Source organism: Carcharhinus amblyrhynchos, chromosome 5 (genome assembly GCF_965287045.1).
Source record: "Carcharhinus amblyrhynchos chromosome 5, sCarAmb.v2.hapA, whole genome shotgun sequence".
NCBI lineage: Eukaryota > Metazoa > Chordata > Chondrichthyes > Carcharhiniformes > Carcharhinidae > Carcharhinus > Carcharhinus amblyrhynchos.
Window position 1 is genome coordinate 93978315 of NC_137328.1, and position 17965 is coordinate 93996279.

The following is a 17965-nucleotide window of genomic DNA, read 5'->3' on the forward strand; positions in this document are numbered from 1 at the left end:
AATCAGGCAATGAAAGGGAAGGAGGACCTTGGAAATCTCCACGTCCCGATGGACTTCTCCTGGAGTCTTACATGAAATAGTGGCTGAGATAGAATCATAGAACCACAGAATCCTACAGTGCAGGAGGAGGCCATTGGGCCCATCGAGTCTGCACCAACCACAATCTCACCCAGACCTGTTACCACACATATTTACCCGACTAATCCCCCTGACACTAAGGGGCAATTTAGCATGGCCAATCCACCTAACCCGCATATCTTTGGACTGTGGGAGGAAACCAGAGCACCTGGAGGAAACCCATGCCAGCACAGGGAGAACGTGCAGACTCCACACGGACAGTTACCTGAACTGGGAATCGAGCCTGGGCCCCTGGCGCTATGAGGCAGCACTACCACTGCTAGTGCTACCACTGTGCCACCCAAATATATAGATAATATTATGCAGATAAGTGAGATAGTAAATCAATCGGTTTTAATTTTCCTTAGGTTCTGGAAAGGTCTCGTCAAATTGGAAAATAGCAAGTATCACCTCTCTTCAGGAAAGGAGGAAGACTTAACAGTTGGAAACTACAGGCCGGTTGGCTTAACATCTGTCACAGGCAAATTGCTGGAATCTATTATTAAGATGGTTATAATAGGGCACTTAGAAAATCTCAATGCAGTCAGGCAAAGTCAACATAGTTTTGTGAAAGCAAAATCGTTTGACCAATTTTTGGAGCTCTTTGAGGAAGTATCAAGCAACATGGATAAAGAGAAACCTGTGGATATGCTATACTTCGATTTCCAGAAGGCATTTGTCAAGGTGTCACATCAACAGTTACTGTATAAAATAAGAGCTCATGGTATAGGGAATTACCTATAAATATGGATAGATTGTTTGGCTAATGGAGAGTAGGCAGAAATAGGTCCTTTTCAGCTTGGTAGGAAATGACAAATGGAGGAACATAGGGATCAGTGCTGGGGCCTCAAATAGTTACAATTTATATCAATGACCTGGATAAAGGGACTATATATAAGGTTGTTAAATTTGCTGTTGACACAAAGGTAGACAGGAAATTGTAACAAAGAGGACACAAGAAACCTTCAAAGATATGTAGATAAATGAGTGGGCACACGTTTGGCAAATGGAGGATAATGAGGGAAACCGTTAACTAGTTTGGCAGAAAGGATGGAATATGGTATATTATTTAAATAGAAAACCCTGAGATACAGAGAGGACAGGGTATCCTGGCATGTGAATCAGGAAAAATGAGTATACGCTGCAGCAAGATTAGGAAGGCAAATGGAATGTTGGTGTTTATTGCAAGGGGCATGGAATATAAAACTAGGGATGTTTTGTTACGGTTGTGCAGGGTGTTGTTAAGACCATACCTGGAATGCTGTCTACAACTTTGGTCTCATTGAAGGAAGGTTGTAAATGCATTAAAAACAGTTCAGAGAAGTTCACTTGACTGATATCCAGGGTAGGGAGGGGTTATCTTCTGAGGAGATGTTGGGCCTGTGCCCTTTGGAGTTTAGAAGTACCAAAGGTGATCTTATTGAAACATATAGGGCGAAATTCTTCAGCCTCCCAGCTGGCGGGAGATGGCACCTTGTTTGCTAGCAGTGGGAAACCCACAGGCAGGGGTGCACTACCGACAGGACTGGAGTATCCCACCGGCATGAATGGACAGGGAATTCCACCATAATATCCTGAGGGGACTTGAGAGATTGGATGATGAAATGATATTTTCTCTTTTGATAGAAAAATAGTTTAAAAACAAGATGTCTCCCATATAAAACTGGGATGAGAACAATTTATAAATTAAGGACCAATTGGTCATTAAATGACAGCACGGCAGCCATTCTTCCCATTAGGGACTCCCCAATTCTTACAATGTGGGGGTTCCCCACTGAACTTCTATGCAGTGGTAGGGTAGGTAGGGAGAGGTGGAATTCTTGTGAATGCATTTTAATAATTCTGTTCCATCTGTCCGTTTTACACTGATTCAATCCCAGTTAATATTAGTGGAGTTGAAATCCCCTAATATGGCTACCTTGTTGTTCATATGCTTCTCAGAAATTTGTCTACAGTTTTTTTTTCTGTTTCGGCATCTGTAGTATACTTCCAACAGGGGTAATTGCCTTTTTCTGTTCTGCAATTCAACCAGTATGGCCTCACTTGATGATTTATTTAGACTTTATAAGATCACCCCTGATGATCCATCTTCATGGCTGTAATTGCCTCATTAACCGGTATTACAACCCCACCTCCTATTTTAATCCCTCTATCACATTTGGGATGTCTGTCACCAGGAACACCAGTTACTATGCCTGCCCTTTTGAAGCTATGTTTCAGTAGTAGCTATGATACCACACTTCCACATGTCTATGTATGTCCTCAACACATAAGGTTAAATCTCAGGATCTAGGGTGAAGTAGCTAATTGGATACAAAATTTGCTTGATGACAGAAGAGAGAGGGGGGCTGTAGAGGATTGTTTTTCAAACTGGAGGCCTGTGACCAGCAGTGTGCCTCAGGAATCGGTGCTGGGTCCACTGTTATTTGTCATTTATATTAATGATTTGAATGGGAATTTAGGAGGCAAGGTTAGTGAGCTTGCAGATAACACCAAGATTGGTGGCATAGCGGACAGTGAAGAAGGTTATCTAGGATTGTAACAGGATCTTGATCAATTGGGCCAGTGGGCTGATGAATGGCAGATGGAGTTTAAATTAGATAAATGCGAGGTGATGCATTTTGGTAGATTGAACAGGATTTATTCAGTTAATGGTAGGGTGTTGGGGAGAGTTATAGAACAGAGAAATCTAGGAGTACATGCTCATAATTCCTTGAAAGTGGAATCACAGGTGATCAGAGTGATGAAGAAGGCATTCGGCATACTTGGTTTCATTGGTCAGAACATTGAATACAGGAATTGGGATGTCTTGTTGAAGTTGTACAAGTCATTGGTAAGGCCACACTTGGAATACTATGAACAGTTCTGGTCCCCTATTATAGAAAGGATATTATTAGAAAGAGTGCAGAGAAGATTTACTAGGATGCTATCAGGACTTGATCATTTGAGTTATAAGGAGAGGCTGAAACTGGGACTTTTTTCCCTGGAGCGTAGGAAACTTAGGGGCAATCTTATAGAGGTCTATAAAATAATGAGGAGCATAGATCAGCTAGATAGTCAATACCATTTCCAAAAATAGGGGAATCTAAAAATAGAGGGTAGAGGTTTAAGGTGAGAGGGGAGAGATACAAAAGGGTCCAGAGGGGCAGTTCTTTCACACACACGGTGGTGAGTGTCTGGAAAGAGTTGCCAGAGGTAGTAATAGAGGCGGGTACAATTTTGAAAAGCATTTCAACAGTTACATGAATAAGATTGGCAATGAGGGATATGGGCCAAATGTGAGCAATTGAGACTTGCGTAATGGTAAAAAGTGGGCAGCATAGACAAGATGGGCTGAAGGGCTTGTTTCCATGTTGTAAATCTCTGTGACTCTGACTCAACTGCCTTATTCACTAGATTCCTTGCCTTGAAGTGTAATCCATCATGCAGTGCCAAATATTTTTGCTATTTCTAGTATTTGTTTCCTCTGTCTTTCACACTCTTAATTTTCTACTTTCTATTTTCAGGTGTGCTTCTTTTCCTTCTGAATCTACATGCAGGTTCCCATTTGCCTGTCAAACTAATCTAAACCCTCCCAACCAGCACTAACAAGTCAACCCATAAAGATATTAGTTCCACCTGAATTGAGGTGCAACCTGCCGAGCTTCTACAGGTTCCATCTCCTCTAGTGTTGCAATATTGGGTGCATGTTATCTCATGTATACGTGCTCAGCAGAGCAAAGGTTAACATGGGATGGGAGAATAGCACTATCCATGGTATGATGGTTGAAGTTTATTTATTAGTGTCACATGTAGGCTCGCATTAACACTGCGATGATGCTACTGTGAAAATCCCCTCGTCACCACACTCTGGAACCTGTTCGGGTACACTGAGGGAGAATTTAGCATGGCCAGTGCATCTAAGCAGCATGTTTTTCGGACTGTGGGAGAAAAGACAGACACGGGGAGATTATGCAAACTCTGCACAGTGACCAAGCCAGGAATCAAACCCAGGACCCTGGCACTATGAGGAAGCAGAGCTAACCACTGTGCCACCCATGTATAGAGTCACATGGAAAGAGACTCTGAAAGAACACTCTAGAAGCAGCCCAGCCTGCATGTAGACAACTGCTCCATGCATATCAGTAATCTGTGATCTGTAAATAATTAATAGCTATAAATGACACATTTCAAACATAGATGTCGCAAGATCTCCTCATTGAGACATTTAAAAAACACACATCATAACATCCAGAATCAATTCTAATACCCAAGAGTCTAAAGACCTCCTCCTGAATCATCTCTCCAGACATGCAGATACCCTCCTGTTTTTGTATTCACTAGCCCATGACACTAGGCATAATGTAGAGATTATTACTTTTGAAATCTTGATTACCAATATTTTGGGTCCTAAAATCTTCTTATTGCTCCTGATCCCTCTTTTTCCAATTGTACCGATGTGGACCATGATCTCTGACAATCCTAGCTCCCCACCCCCCTCCCCCCAAAATGTTCCACATTTGCTCAGTGACATTCTTGACCTTGGCACCACGGAGGCAACATACCATGATGGAATCACATCCGCTGTCACGGAAATGCCTGTCTGTCTTACTAATTATTACATTTTCTAGCAATGTTGCTTTCCTGATCCTCCTCCTCCACTACACAGCTGCTGCATCCTTGGTGCTGTGGGCTTGGTTCTGACTATAATCCCCAGAGGAACAATCGCTGTCCTCAGAACTGAAAACCAGTTAGAGAGCAGAGTGCATTTGGGACTCTAGTACTACCTGCCTCGTTCTCCTTGTCTGTGTGTGGAGGCTGCGTGCTGACCATCTCCTAAAACACACGGATGCACTGGAGTGACACCAGCTGCTGTCATTCTAGTGCATCTGCGAGTTTCAGGAGGTGATTATCCTGCATCCTTCACACAGGCAAGGAGAACTTGGGTGGTGCAAGAGTGTGTCCTGCTCAAACTCTGAAAACTGCAGCTCAATCTCTTGAACTGATGTCAATTCCTATACATGCTTGGCCAATACATGGAACAAGCTGGAGTTCCAACATGGTGTAGGATGTGCACTCCGTGGTACTGTGGCGTCCTGCCACCCCTCTATTTATTAGACAGCAATGTAGAATTATCAGAAAAAAAACTACGGACGTGTCCTTGATCTTGACAAAAAATATTCTCAGTGCAGGAGCTTGGGTGGAGAGAAATTTGTTGAGTATATTCTGGAGGAATTTCTCATTCGATATGTGGATGGCACGACTAAGAGGGGGCAAAACCTGACATCCTCTTGGGAAATAAGGAAGGACAGGTAACAGAAGTGTTAATGAGGGATCACTTTGCGACCAGTGACCATAATTCCATTAGTTTTAAGATAGCTGTGGAGAATGATAGGTCTGGCTGAAAAGTTAAAATTCTAAACTGGTTTTAGACAAGAACTTTCAAAAGTTGATTAGGATAGTCTGTTGGCAGGCAAAGGGACATCTGGTAAGTGGGGGGCTTTTAAAAGTGTGTTGACCAGCGTTCAGAGTAAGCACATTCCTTTTAGAGTGAATGGCAAGGCTGGTTGAAGTAGGAACCCTGGATGACTTGGGATATTGAGGCCCTGGTCAAAAAGAAGAAGGAGGCATATGACACGCATAGACAGCTGGAATCAAGTAGATCTCTTGAAGAGTATAGAGGTTATCGGAGTTAAGAGAGAAATCAGGAGGTCAAAAAGGGGACATTAGATTGTTTTAGCAGATAAGGCAAAGGAGAATCCAAAGAGCTTCTACAAATGCATACAATGGCAAAACAGTAACTAGGGAGAGAGTAGGGCCTCTTAAGGATCAACAAAGTCATCTGTGTGCAAATCCACAAGAGATGGGTGAGATCCATGCACAGGTACAACAGGCAGTAAAGACAAATGGTCTGTTGGCCTTCATATTTACCATTTATTTACCACTATTTACCATTTATATAGATGATCTGGAGGAGGGAACCGAGTGCAGGGTGTCGAAATTTGCTGATGACACCAAGATTGGGGGAAAGGCAAATTGTGTGGAGGGTGTGGAGAGTCTGCAGAAGGATCTAGATAGGCTGGGCGAATGGGCCAGGAAATGGCAAATGGAATTTAATGTTGGCAAGTGCGAGGTGGTCCACTTTGGTAGGAAGAATGGTAGGAAGGACTATTACTTACGTGGCGAAAAACTGCAGCAGGCGACGGTGCAGAGGGACCTCGGGGTCCTTGTGCATGAGTCGCAAAAACCCAGCTTGCAGGTGCAGCAGGTGGTCAGGAAGGCGAATGGGATGCTGGCCTTCATAGCGAGGGGGATTGAATATAAAAGTAGGGAGGTCTTGCTGCAGCTGTATAGGGCATTGGTGAGGCCGCAGCTGGAGTACTGTGTGCAGTTTTGGGCGCCGCACCTACGCAAGGATATTTTGGCCCTGGAGGGAGTGCAGAGGAGGTTTACTAGGCTGATACCGGAGTTGAGGGGATTGAGCTATGAGGAGAGGCTGAATAAACTAGGCTTGTACTCGTTAGAGTTTAGAAGAATGAGGGGAGATCTCATTGAGACGTATAAGATGATGAATGGGATGGATAGGATAGAGGTGGAGAGACTCTTCCCGCTCAAAAAAGACAGTAGGACTAGGGGGCACAGCCTCAAGATAAAGGGGAGGCGGTTTAGAACGGAGTTGAGGAGGAACTTCTTCACTCAAAGGGTGGTGAATCTCTGGAATTCTCTGCCCGTTGAAGTGGTGGAGGCTGCCTCGCTAAATATTTTTAAGAAGCGGGTTGATGGGTTCTTGATAAGAGAGGGGATTAAGGGTTATGGGGAGAGGGCGGGAAAGTGGAACTGAGCCACAACAGATCAGCCATGATCTTATTGAATGGCGGGGCAGGCTCGAAGGGCTAGATGGCCTACTCCTGCTCCTATTTCTTATGTTCTTATGTTCTTATATTAAGAGGATTTGAGTATAGGCATACCGATGTTTTGCTGCACTTGTATAGGGCGTTGGTGAGGCCACATCTGGAAAATTGCATGCAGTTTTGGCGTCCTTAGGAAAGATGTCCTAGCTATAGAGGGAATACAGCAAAGATTTACCAGGCAGGTTTGTCATGAGGAGAGACTAAGTTGGTTAGGATTATAGTCACTGGAGCTTAGAAGAATGAGAGGGAATCTCACAGAAACTTATAAAATTCTAATAGGGTTAGACAGAGTAAATTCAGAAAGAATGTGAGAAGAAATTTCACCACTGTCTGGGTGGTGAATGTGTGGAATTAACTACCACATAATATGGTTGAGGCCAAAATGTTGCCTGATTTCAAGAAGAAATTAGATATAGCTCTTGGGGCTAAAGGGATCAAGGGATATGGGGGGGGAAGAGGAGATTAGGATATAGAATTTGATGATAAGTCATGATCAAAATGAATGGCGAGTAGCCCCGAAGGATTGAATGGCCTTCTCCTGCTTCTAGTTCTGAAAAAATTTACATCTTTATCAGAAATATTGAACCATCTTGGCTGAGATTGGCAGCATTTGCCAGTCTTCAGAAAATTTGATTTGCTCAACGTGATAGCAAGAAATGGCTGAACACACTGGCCACAGCCAAGGCTATAGGCCATTACAACAGTTTAGTTTTTGAAACTTGTGCTTGAACTAGCTGTGCCTCTAACCAAGCTATTCCAGTACAGTTACAACAATATCTATCAAACTGTGTAAAAAAAAATGACAACATTGAAAAGTGCCCAGTCTACCTCAAATTACCCCGGAATGGTAAAGTACCTCAAAAATTCGAGCAAATGGTGAATCTAGCTGTTTCACACTGTTGCTATGTGGCAACACAAGTGATACTTTCCACAAACAGGATGCTGTCATCAAGCCAAAAAGATATTCGGTCTATCACAGAAATGAGTGATGTGGCAAATGAACTTCAGTGCCAGTGAACTGCCAGGTATATAGGCTGTGTATCCCATTGAACAGCAGCAGATCATTATTGAACAACACACCCCTTTGACTGTTCACAATAGGAAGAATACTAACTGTACTTAAACAACCTGTGCTTACAAAAGTCAGAGTATAATGTCTGATGTTGAATGTGATTCCTCAATTGGGCAGCACTTGCTGAGCAATTCTGAGTATGCTAAGAATGGCACTAACAACTGATTTAAGACTGTCAGTCAGGCATGTAACAAAGCTCACTTAAGCTTGTTCGAAGTTGCATGTATTCATATGCAGGGACCAGTCCAATACAAGCAAAAGGAATATACGCAGATATTGTACCTTTTGAATAAACAAAAGCATGGGGGCAATGGCAATCAACCAATTAGAACTGATTTGCCAACCAATCAGCACCTCTTTTCTCACACTGTTTAAGTTGTTGCTCTCTTTGAAATTTGGCATTTTTGCATTTGTCATGATAGTACAAGACAAAAAGTTTCAGCAACATTTCTTTTTTTCAGCAATACTCAAGTTCTGTACTATCAAACAACTATTAGTGACAAAAGAGGTTAACGTATTCAGATCGAATTATTTGGATCATTATTTGAACAAAGGTATTGACTATATTGTTAAATGGGTTAGCGTTTGTTAAAATAACAAACAGATTAAGTCATTAACTTCATCTGAATACTTAAGCATAGGGTTATTAATATTGCACGATATGATTTCAACCATTCATGTCTAATGTGACTCATAATCATTCATTAAAAGATACTGTTCAACGGTGGGATTCTTCAGCACTTTGTGTTTCTAGAAGACAAATTTTCAGTGCTGGTCAATGAAGGATGAGGGATGGGTAGAAGCAAGGTTCTTCCCTACCTAAGTGGAGAAAACTGGTGGCCAGTTTGGCTGAGCTTGTGTTCCATCGAATAATTAGTGACAGATTAGCATTGAGGTTTAGTAGTTGCTACCTATCTGCCCCTTTGTTGCAACAAATTGTATCCAAGAACAGACAAAGATTCAGAGTTTGCTTCAGCTTGTTTGTAGAATACTGTTATTTGACAAAGATTACCTAGTTTTATCCTCTACTTTTCAACGTTCTGCTTTTGGGTTGCTGGGGAAAAAAGTCATTTATGGTTAGCTAAGGAGGGGGCAATGTTAAAGAATTGATGTGCATTCTAAAAGATGTAAAACAAATTTAGCACTAATATTATGGAGGCGATTCTCAAAAAAATTCTAAGTGCTGAATCGGTAGGGAAAATAGTGTAATTCACAATTTTCTTTCAGTGGGAGTTAAGGTTCAAATCTCCCACAGTGTGTGCAATGCAGAGGTCACAATTGTGAATATTAAAAAATCGGGGGCGGGGCCTATTCACGCTAGAAGCTGATGTTTCTGGAACTCTGCGCATGTGCAGTGGGCCAGGACTGTCAGCCTGCTAGCCAGCCCAGGACACTTGCGGTGCTGCACCCCCCACAGCCCCGTCGCGGCCCTTACAACCATTCCTGGGCCAACCCCAATTCCCCCACCCCCCTGCCCCCTGAAGCTTCCCGATCTCCAGCATCTTTCTCCCCCTCGCTCCCTCCCTCTTCCCCTAGCAGTGATGTTCCACCCCCACCTCTGCAGAGCCCCTGCCCATGGGAGGCAGATGCCACCCCCCCCCCCCAGCAGACCACCCCCTCCCCCACATGCCCGCCCCAATCGTTGGCCTCCCACCAGCCCCGACTAATCCCCATGCAAAGTGACAGCGAGACTCCCCCACCCCCACCGATCACCCCTAAGCCTCGCCCACATTCAGCCCTGCTCCCTTGGCACTGTGATGCCTGATGGGCAGTGCCATGGGCACTTTGCCCCTTGGGCAGTGCCAGGCAACTCAAGCTGGCACTGCCAGGGTGCCTATGCCCAGAGGGCACCGCCCCCCTGCCGCTCAACCTCTTGGGGGAGGAGGGGTCCAATTGCTCCCCCTTCACTCCAGCAGGGTCTCCTGAAAGTAGCGAGCTATTCTAAACCTCGCCGGAATGAAATTGTACTTGTGGGTGGGGAATGCTATCAGGTCCAGAGGATTCAGTCCTGGGCCCAATAATCATATTTAAATAACATTAAAAATAGATTAAAATCACTTATCTGGTCTTCCTGCGGTCTCGACCGCGCCTGCTTTCTGGTTCTGGGAGTCATGTGTGCATCGGGAATGCATGTGCGAATCCCGCAAATCAGCACACGCGCACATCTCCCAACCTGACCCACCAACATATCTGTGGGTCGGAATGGGAAAATTGCCCTCTATGTCTCTGTTAGATTTACACTGCCTGCTTTCTTCTCATAGTTTTGTTTCATCTGTGTAAAACTTATACTGGGCAGGGAGGTTAGGAATCTATTAGGGCTCTCCCCTCAATGGTTTATTGACCTGAGGAGTTTAATGATATAACCAGGAAGGACCCGGATTCAACCCGAGCATAAACTGAATTTGCTGCTCTCAGCCACAGCACTGGTAGGGGCGCTAAGTCTGGCCTTATCACTCCTGGGTTAAAGAATGGCAAAACAGTTAAAGTTGCTGGTTCTTATCATTATCCAATGACCCCCGATGCAAGTGTTTGTGTTTGGATGCTGATGAGGACTGCACAGTGTTTGTCTGTAAACCACCACCTTCCTCCCACCACTACCCCTCTCAATGACAGTGAAACCCCCTGCTTCTGCTCAGGGTAAATGTGAACAATGACCATTAGAGTGAGGCCCTGGAAAGCACCCTGTGCCCACTGAGCCATATCATTAGCCAAGGAGTCAGTTCCTTCAAGAAGGGGGAGTGGATGAAACTGATGAGTAAGGAGAAAAATATGTAAGGAGGGGGTAAAAAAAGCATTGCAGAGCTCAAACTCTGCCTTTTAGACATGTTTAAAAATGTGACTGGTTTCTGGTGATTGGAAACACATTTCAGAGTTACTGACATTCAGAATCAGAATACTTCAGGCTGTTATGAGCTGTGCTGCCATGCAGGCAATCCCTTTGTAATTCATTATAAGTGCCTTTGAAAATGCCTGTTTTACTTGTATTTGTTATACATGGTAATGCAAAGCACACACTTATTGTATTGCAAATACTGCTTTGTTAAATCTAATATAGAAAACAAAAATGTTTCCAAACTGTAATCGCTTATATAAAAAAATTCAGTGTGCTATTTTTTAAAGACAATGTCACGCTTATTTTATGTTTCTTTTGTTTAGGAATGTAAATTACATCACAAGCTGGCTGAGCATGATGGGGCCAGTAGTGGGACTTGATGTGCCGTTGAGCTATGCCACAGCTGTGTCACAGGGCATTTTCGACCCAAAATTGAAAAAAGTATGTGTGTACAATGCATTTATTTTCCACAATGTGCTTTCCGTTTAACAGTGTTTTAACAGAAGCGAATATGTGGAGCAGTAAGTTGGAGAAAAGGAATAAAGTAAAAGGAATAAGAAGGGTGTTTTTCATTGTTATAGGGGATGTTTGCGATGAGAAATATCAATATTACAGTTCTTTGGTATGTAGATGCTCCAGTTATCAACAATCCCACTTAGCTTGTAAATTTTTAATGCTGTATGTTTTGTCCATGAGGAACAAGGAAGTGGCGGCTTTCTTGGAGAAAGAAAAGTGGAAATGTTTTCAAAAGCAAAGAGGTGGTGATCCAATTAAGACTTATGGGATTCAATGTATATGAGTATGTAATGATTTTAAGTTGATCAAAAGGGGTTTGCTTTCTCACTGTTAATAGTAGGGATTTCCTAATAATGTTCATATTGATAAATTTTAAAATGCATTAACATATATGTTTACAATGCCAGGCCATTAGTTCAACATAAAACATTTCAATTTCTTGTTTAATATAAATGGAAGATTATTTTGGATACATAAAATTAATATTAATTTGGTGTGCACAACATTCTACTCTTAACGACAAATCACTGGTGCCCTCTTGATGGGTTGAATGTCCTTCTTATCATGCTGGAACCTTTTATGGTTCTATGAATACAAGTATAGCTGAGGGACTTGCCTAACTTAAAATCCAGAACTTAGGTTTTCTGCAGGGGACAAGTTCCAGCAAACATCATCTCAGTAGGTGGTCCCTTCCCACTTCATTCCAGTGGTGGGTCACTTGAGGCACAGAGATTGGTAAACTTAAATGTGTGCAGACCATCATACACTCCTAACGAAGGGAAATCATGTGTGGGGAGAAACCAGGAAAATTACACACAAAATAAGATTTTCTATTCTCTTTCTTTTCTAGGGAGTGATTGGAGTGGATAAATAAAAAAAATCCAGTTGCTATTTGAGAAAAAAGCCACCACTGAATTCTATTAAGATAAACAACGATCTTTCTCCAAAATTAACCAACAGCTTCTTTCTTGCACTGTCAAGATTTGTTCTCAGTATCTAAATCATTCTGTGATTAGTCTGTGTGCTAATGAAGAAAACTTATCTTTGACTTGTGTTACAGTGAGGTTTTAATAGTTAACAAAAGCATCTGTGTGCTCTAAGCTTTGAGTTTTTTTTAAACACTGTGGCAGTAAAAGCTAATGTGGACATGTGTGTTGAAGTGTAGCAGAATGCACTTAGCACCAAAAGGAAGACACATTTTCAACAGAAATCTTGAGATAATTTGGACACGATAGAATTAAATTAAAACTGAAAATAAATGAGATCATCCTGAGAAGGGGAAAAACAGCAATTTGTTTGTTTATGAACATTATTAACGTGCTGTACTGGGGAATGATATCGGGAAGTTCCCTTAAACCTGTTTCTTTTCTCTATGTAGCTGTCACAAAGATTCAAACACATGGATGGATGCATTTTGTTTTGAACGTATAGTTTACATTTTCTTTGTTTTTTTGGAAGCGTCTCAGTGACTGCAAATCTAGCTTTATGTTGACACATATTGTGCAAAAGAAATAAGTGAAAATAAGGTATTATAAAAGCTGCGACTGAGTAGCTCAAATCAGAATGGAAATACAATGGAGCCCTCTTCAGGTCAACTTAAGCTACCTCCGGAAATGCCTAGAGTTGGCAATTTGAAAATAAATATCATCATATTTATTAACTTAAGTTAATATTATGAAGTTTAACAATGGAATATTCTTAGATTTTTTTTCATGTATTTGTACTTAATAACTTGGTTTTCTTTCCAATGTTTAATTTGTTTTGTACATACTCAAACAATTACTCGAGATACTGTTTGCATTTTTAATTCACTGCTTTTACATTTGCTTAACCTTATCTGGTTATATTCCAGTTGCAGTTTTAAGGTTAAAGATGCACTTTTGAATATTAGCACAACAAATGCAGTTGACTGCCTTTTAAACTAAAAAAAACCAGAAGTATTTCTGGAAAACCTATTAATTCCTTTCATGCTGTGAATCAGTCATTAAAATAACAATGTACAAAAGTTTAAAATTCTGAAACTGTATTACTTTAATTTCCTTGCACTCCTATTTGGCATTTTTTCAACAGAGCACAGAAGATGTAGCCAATTGAGTGCACGTGCCCTGCATACATTTTAGATAAATATAAATCTGGTGCCCACGAAAGGAATAGTGACAGGCAGATGCTGAGACCATGTTGAACGTAATTTTGCAAGTCTAGCTTATCAGCTATTGCAAGTACAGCATATACATGTGACAACAGGCAAAATAATTGAGTGAGTATGCGGACTTCCAATCTTGAACCAAGGCAACTAAACAGCAATTCTTTGGTTATTTAAAGGTTCCAGAAAGATAAGAAGCAAGCACCTTGCGACATCATTAACCTTCTCCCCACTATATCTTAAGGTGTTAAGCACAAAAAAAATCACTGCACTAACTATCTCTCTTCATTCCACGCATTTCAGTTGTTGCATCATATTAATAATGTTATACTTTCCACTCAAACATATTGTTCCATTCGCATTGTTATGATGGAATTTCAGACACACTCCTCCATTATAAAGAGAATCATCGGTCGAGTTTTAATAAAGCACACATTCGATGTCTGGGGGACATGAAATTAGATGCAGAAATATTTTGAACATATTTGTGCCTTGGAGTTGAAAATTTTCAAGCATGTCTCAAGCTGAACACTGTAAAATGCTGCATGCTGTTGTCTGTGAATTTAGTTGTTAACTGCCATTGGTTGAATGCCTTTTGCTCAGGTTACTCATTCTGCCATGTGTACAGTTGTTTTCTGTATAATGGAGCGTATAATTCTGAGATTATATATAGTGAATTAAAATAATATAGATTGCGCTTCAGAAAATTACCATGAATGTATCAAAAGAAATGAGCAAAAATCTTTCCTTCTGCAAATTCTTTTATTACGGAAAATAAGCTATTCAAATTCCAGAAATAAACAAAAGAAATTAGAACAAGTCAATATTACAATTCATTAAGATTCTACTTGGGTGAGAAATTGGCTTACATATATTGCACAGTTAGGAATAGAATTAGTCCATTCAGCCCCTTGCGCTTCTTCCACAGTGCAGTTCAATGATAGATGATCTGCAACTCAACTCCATTAAGTCTCATTTGCTTCATTTCCTTTGAAAATCTAACCTCAGAAGAATCTTGCAATCTTGAGTTTCAACCTATTGGGGGAGGATGTTCCAGAGCTCCACTGTCCCTTGTGTGGAAATGTACTTTCTAATTTTACCACTGAGTGACCTGGCTCTAACTTTAGCAATCCACATTCACCTTGGAAAGTTATTTTGTCCCCAGCACTATTAATAGAATTAGGTGATCACAGTTCTGGATATAGTCATGTTAGGTTGGCAGTCTTTCAATAGTTGCTTCCTTTCTGGAACAGGCCATGTGTACATGTATTTTATTTATTCTTTCACATGAAGTGGTTGTCTTTAATGTTGTCCATCCCTAATTCCCCTTGAGAAGGTAGTGATGTGTTGCCTTCTTGAATCACTGTGTGTCAGCACACTCACAGTGCAGTAAGGAAGGGAATCCCGGGATTTTGACCCGGCGACAGTGAAGGAATTGCGATTATGGTTCCAAGTTCGGCGGGTATGATTTGGAGGATGGTGATACTCCTATGCATGTGCTGCCATTGTCTTTCTAAGTGGTAGAGTTCATCGGTTTGGAAGATGCTGTCAAAGGAACCTTAATGAGTTGTTCCATTGCATGTTGCTGCCACTGTGTCGGTGGTGGAACAAATGAAAGTTTTAAGACAGTGAATGGGTGTCAGTCAAGTAAGCTGCTTCAACCTGGAGGTTGTGCAGCTTCTTGAGTGTTGTTGGAGCTGCATTCATTCAGACAAATGGCAAGTATTCCAACACACTCCTGACTTGTATCACGCAGGTAGTGGACAGACATTGGAGAGCCAGAAGGTGAGTTATTTGCTACAGAATTCCCAGCCTGTGACCTGCACTTGTAGCCACTATATTTCTCTCTCTCTCTCTCTTTCTCTCTTCCCCCACCACCCCTACCACCACCAAACAACAACAAATGGTCATTTTGCACCATGTTATTTGCAATTTATCAGCCCAAGCCTGAATGTTGTCCAGGTCTTGCTGCTTATGGACTTAAACCGCTTTAGTGTCTGAGGAATCACAAACGGTGCTAAACAGCGTAGTCGTTTGTGAACATCCCTACTTCTGACCTTATGATCCATTGAATCCCTAAAGTGCAGAAGGAGGCTATTCAGCCCATCGAGTCTGCATTAACTCTCTAAAAAAGCATCTTACCCAGGCCCACCCCCTCTATCCCCATAACCCTGCAAATTGATCTTTCTCTATACCCTAGCTATGACTGTAACACTACATTCCACGCTTTCTTCTTTCCTTCTCTATGAATGGTATGCTTTGTATAGCATGCAAGAAACAATATTTTTCACTGTATACTAATACATGTGACAATAATAAAATCAAATCAAAAGTTATTTACATTGCCCAATCCACACATCTTTGGAAACTAAGGAGAAATTTAGCATGGCCAATTCACCTAACCTGCACATTGTTGGACTGTGGGAGGAAATCAGAGCACCTGGAGGAAACCCCCGCAGGCATGGGGAGTTCATGCAAACCCTACAGTTACCAAAAGCCAGAGCCAAACCCGTGTCCCTGGTGCTGTGAGGCAGCAATGCTAAATACTGCCACAGTGCCACCTATTATAGAACATAGAACACTACAGCACAAACAGGCCCTTCGGCCCACAAGTTGCGCCGATCACATCACCTACCAACCTACAGACCTATCTATAACCCTCAATCTCATTAAACCCCATATACTCATCCAGAAGTCTTTTAAAAGACCCCAGCGAGTTCGCCTCCACCACCACTGACGGCAGCCGATTCCATTCACTCACCACCCTCTGAGTGAAAAACTTACCCCTAACATCACTTCTGAACCTCCCTCCCCGCACCTTAAATCTGTGTCCTCTCGTAGCGACCATTTCAAACCGGGGAAATAGCCTCTGAGAGTCCACCCTATCTATTCCTCTCAACATTTTGTAAACTTCTAACAGGTCGCCTGTTATGATGGAGGGGAAGTCATTAATGAAGCAGGTGAAATGGTTTGGCCTAGGACACTATCCAGAGAAGCTTCTGCAGTATGTCCTGATACTGAGATGATTGACCTCCAACAACCACAACCATTTTCCTTTGTGTTGTATGATGACAGTGGAGAGTTTTTCCTTACTGACTTCAGTTTTGCCAGTGCTCCATGATGCCATACATGGTCAAATGCTGCCTTGATGTCAAGGGCAGGGACTCTCACTTCACCTCTAGAGTTCAGTTCTCTTGTCCTTATTTAGACCAAGTCTATAATGCAGTCAGGAGCTAGTGACAGTGCTGGAATCCAAGCCAAGAATCAGTGAGCAGTTTAGCACTGTAGACAACATCTTCCATCTGATGATCAAGAGTAGAATATGGGGCAGTAATTGGCCAAGTTGGATTTGTCCTGCTTTTGTGTATAGAACATACCTGGGAAATTATTTACGTTGCTGGGAAGGTACCAGTGTTTTAACTTGACTAGGGGCGTGGAAAGTTTTGAACCACAAGTCTTCAGAACTAAATCCAGAATGTTGTCAGTGTTCAAAGCCTTTTGTGCCGTCACCTATTTCCTGATATGAAGAGTGGATCAAATCGGATAAAGACTGGCATCTAGAATGCTTGGGAGCTCAGGAGGAGGCTGAGATGGATCATCCACTGCAGTCCTAGCATACTATCCTGCGCTCTTCTTCGCCTCAGAGTTGATTCCTGACTTGATGGTGATCGTTGTAGTGCCACACAACATAATGGAGGATATCCTTAATATGAAGATGGAACTTCATATACGCAAGGACGCCTACTAATATTGTCAGGGACAGATATAGCTGCCCCAGGTAGATTGGTGAAGATAAAGTCAAGCAGGTTTTTCAATCTTGGTTGTTCCCATATCGCCTGCCATCGACCAAGTCTGATGTAGAGATGCCGGCGTTGGACTGGGGTAAGCACAGTAAGAAGTCTCACAACACCAGGTTTAAGTCCAACCAGTTTATTTGATAGTAATCTCACAAGCTTTTGGAAAGGGTGTTCCTTCGTCAGGTGTGTGGAAGATTCTGATCAGAGAAGGCATATAAAGTCACACACGGTTTACAGATTTCTAATTAGAATACAAGCTTTCACAGTTAACCTGCTATTCAAGTCTTAAAGATGCAGACAATGTGAGGGGAGATAGCATTAGCATAGATTAAAGAGATGTGTATGGTCTCCAGACAGGACAATAAGTGAGATTTTACAAGCCCAGGCAAGTCATGGGGGGTTACAGATAGTGCGACATGAACCCCAGTTGAGGCCGTGCTCATTTGTGCGGAACTTGGCTATCAGTCTCTGCTCAGCGACTCTGCGCTGTCGTGTGTCGTGAAGGCTGCCTTGGAGAACACTTACCCAAAGATCAGAGACCAAATGCCCGTGACCGCTGAAGCGTTCCCCAACAGGAAGGGAACAGTCTTGCCTGGT

At 42.1% G+C, this 17965-nt stretch overlaps 1 protein-coding gene across 6 annotated transcripts in view; it reads left to right on the forward strand.

Annotated features, from left to right (window-relative positions):
- Positions 1-14805, forward strand: part of atg10 (ATG10 autophagy related 10 homolog (S. cerevisiae)) — a 246932-nt gene extending 232127 nt beyond the window's left edge. For all 6 annotated transcript variants that reach the window (XM_080189195.1, XM_080189198.1, XM_080189194.1 and 3 more), the window contains 2 exons: positions 11236-11353; positions 12279-14805. In XM_080189195.1, coding sequence (XP_080045321.1) covers positions 11236-11353; positions 12279-12302 — 142 coding nt within the window. In that variant the 3' untranslated portion in view covers positions 12303-14805. The remainder of the gene's footprint in view (positions 1-11235; positions 11354-12278) is intronic.
- Positions 14806-17965: the final 3160 nt, after the last annotated feature.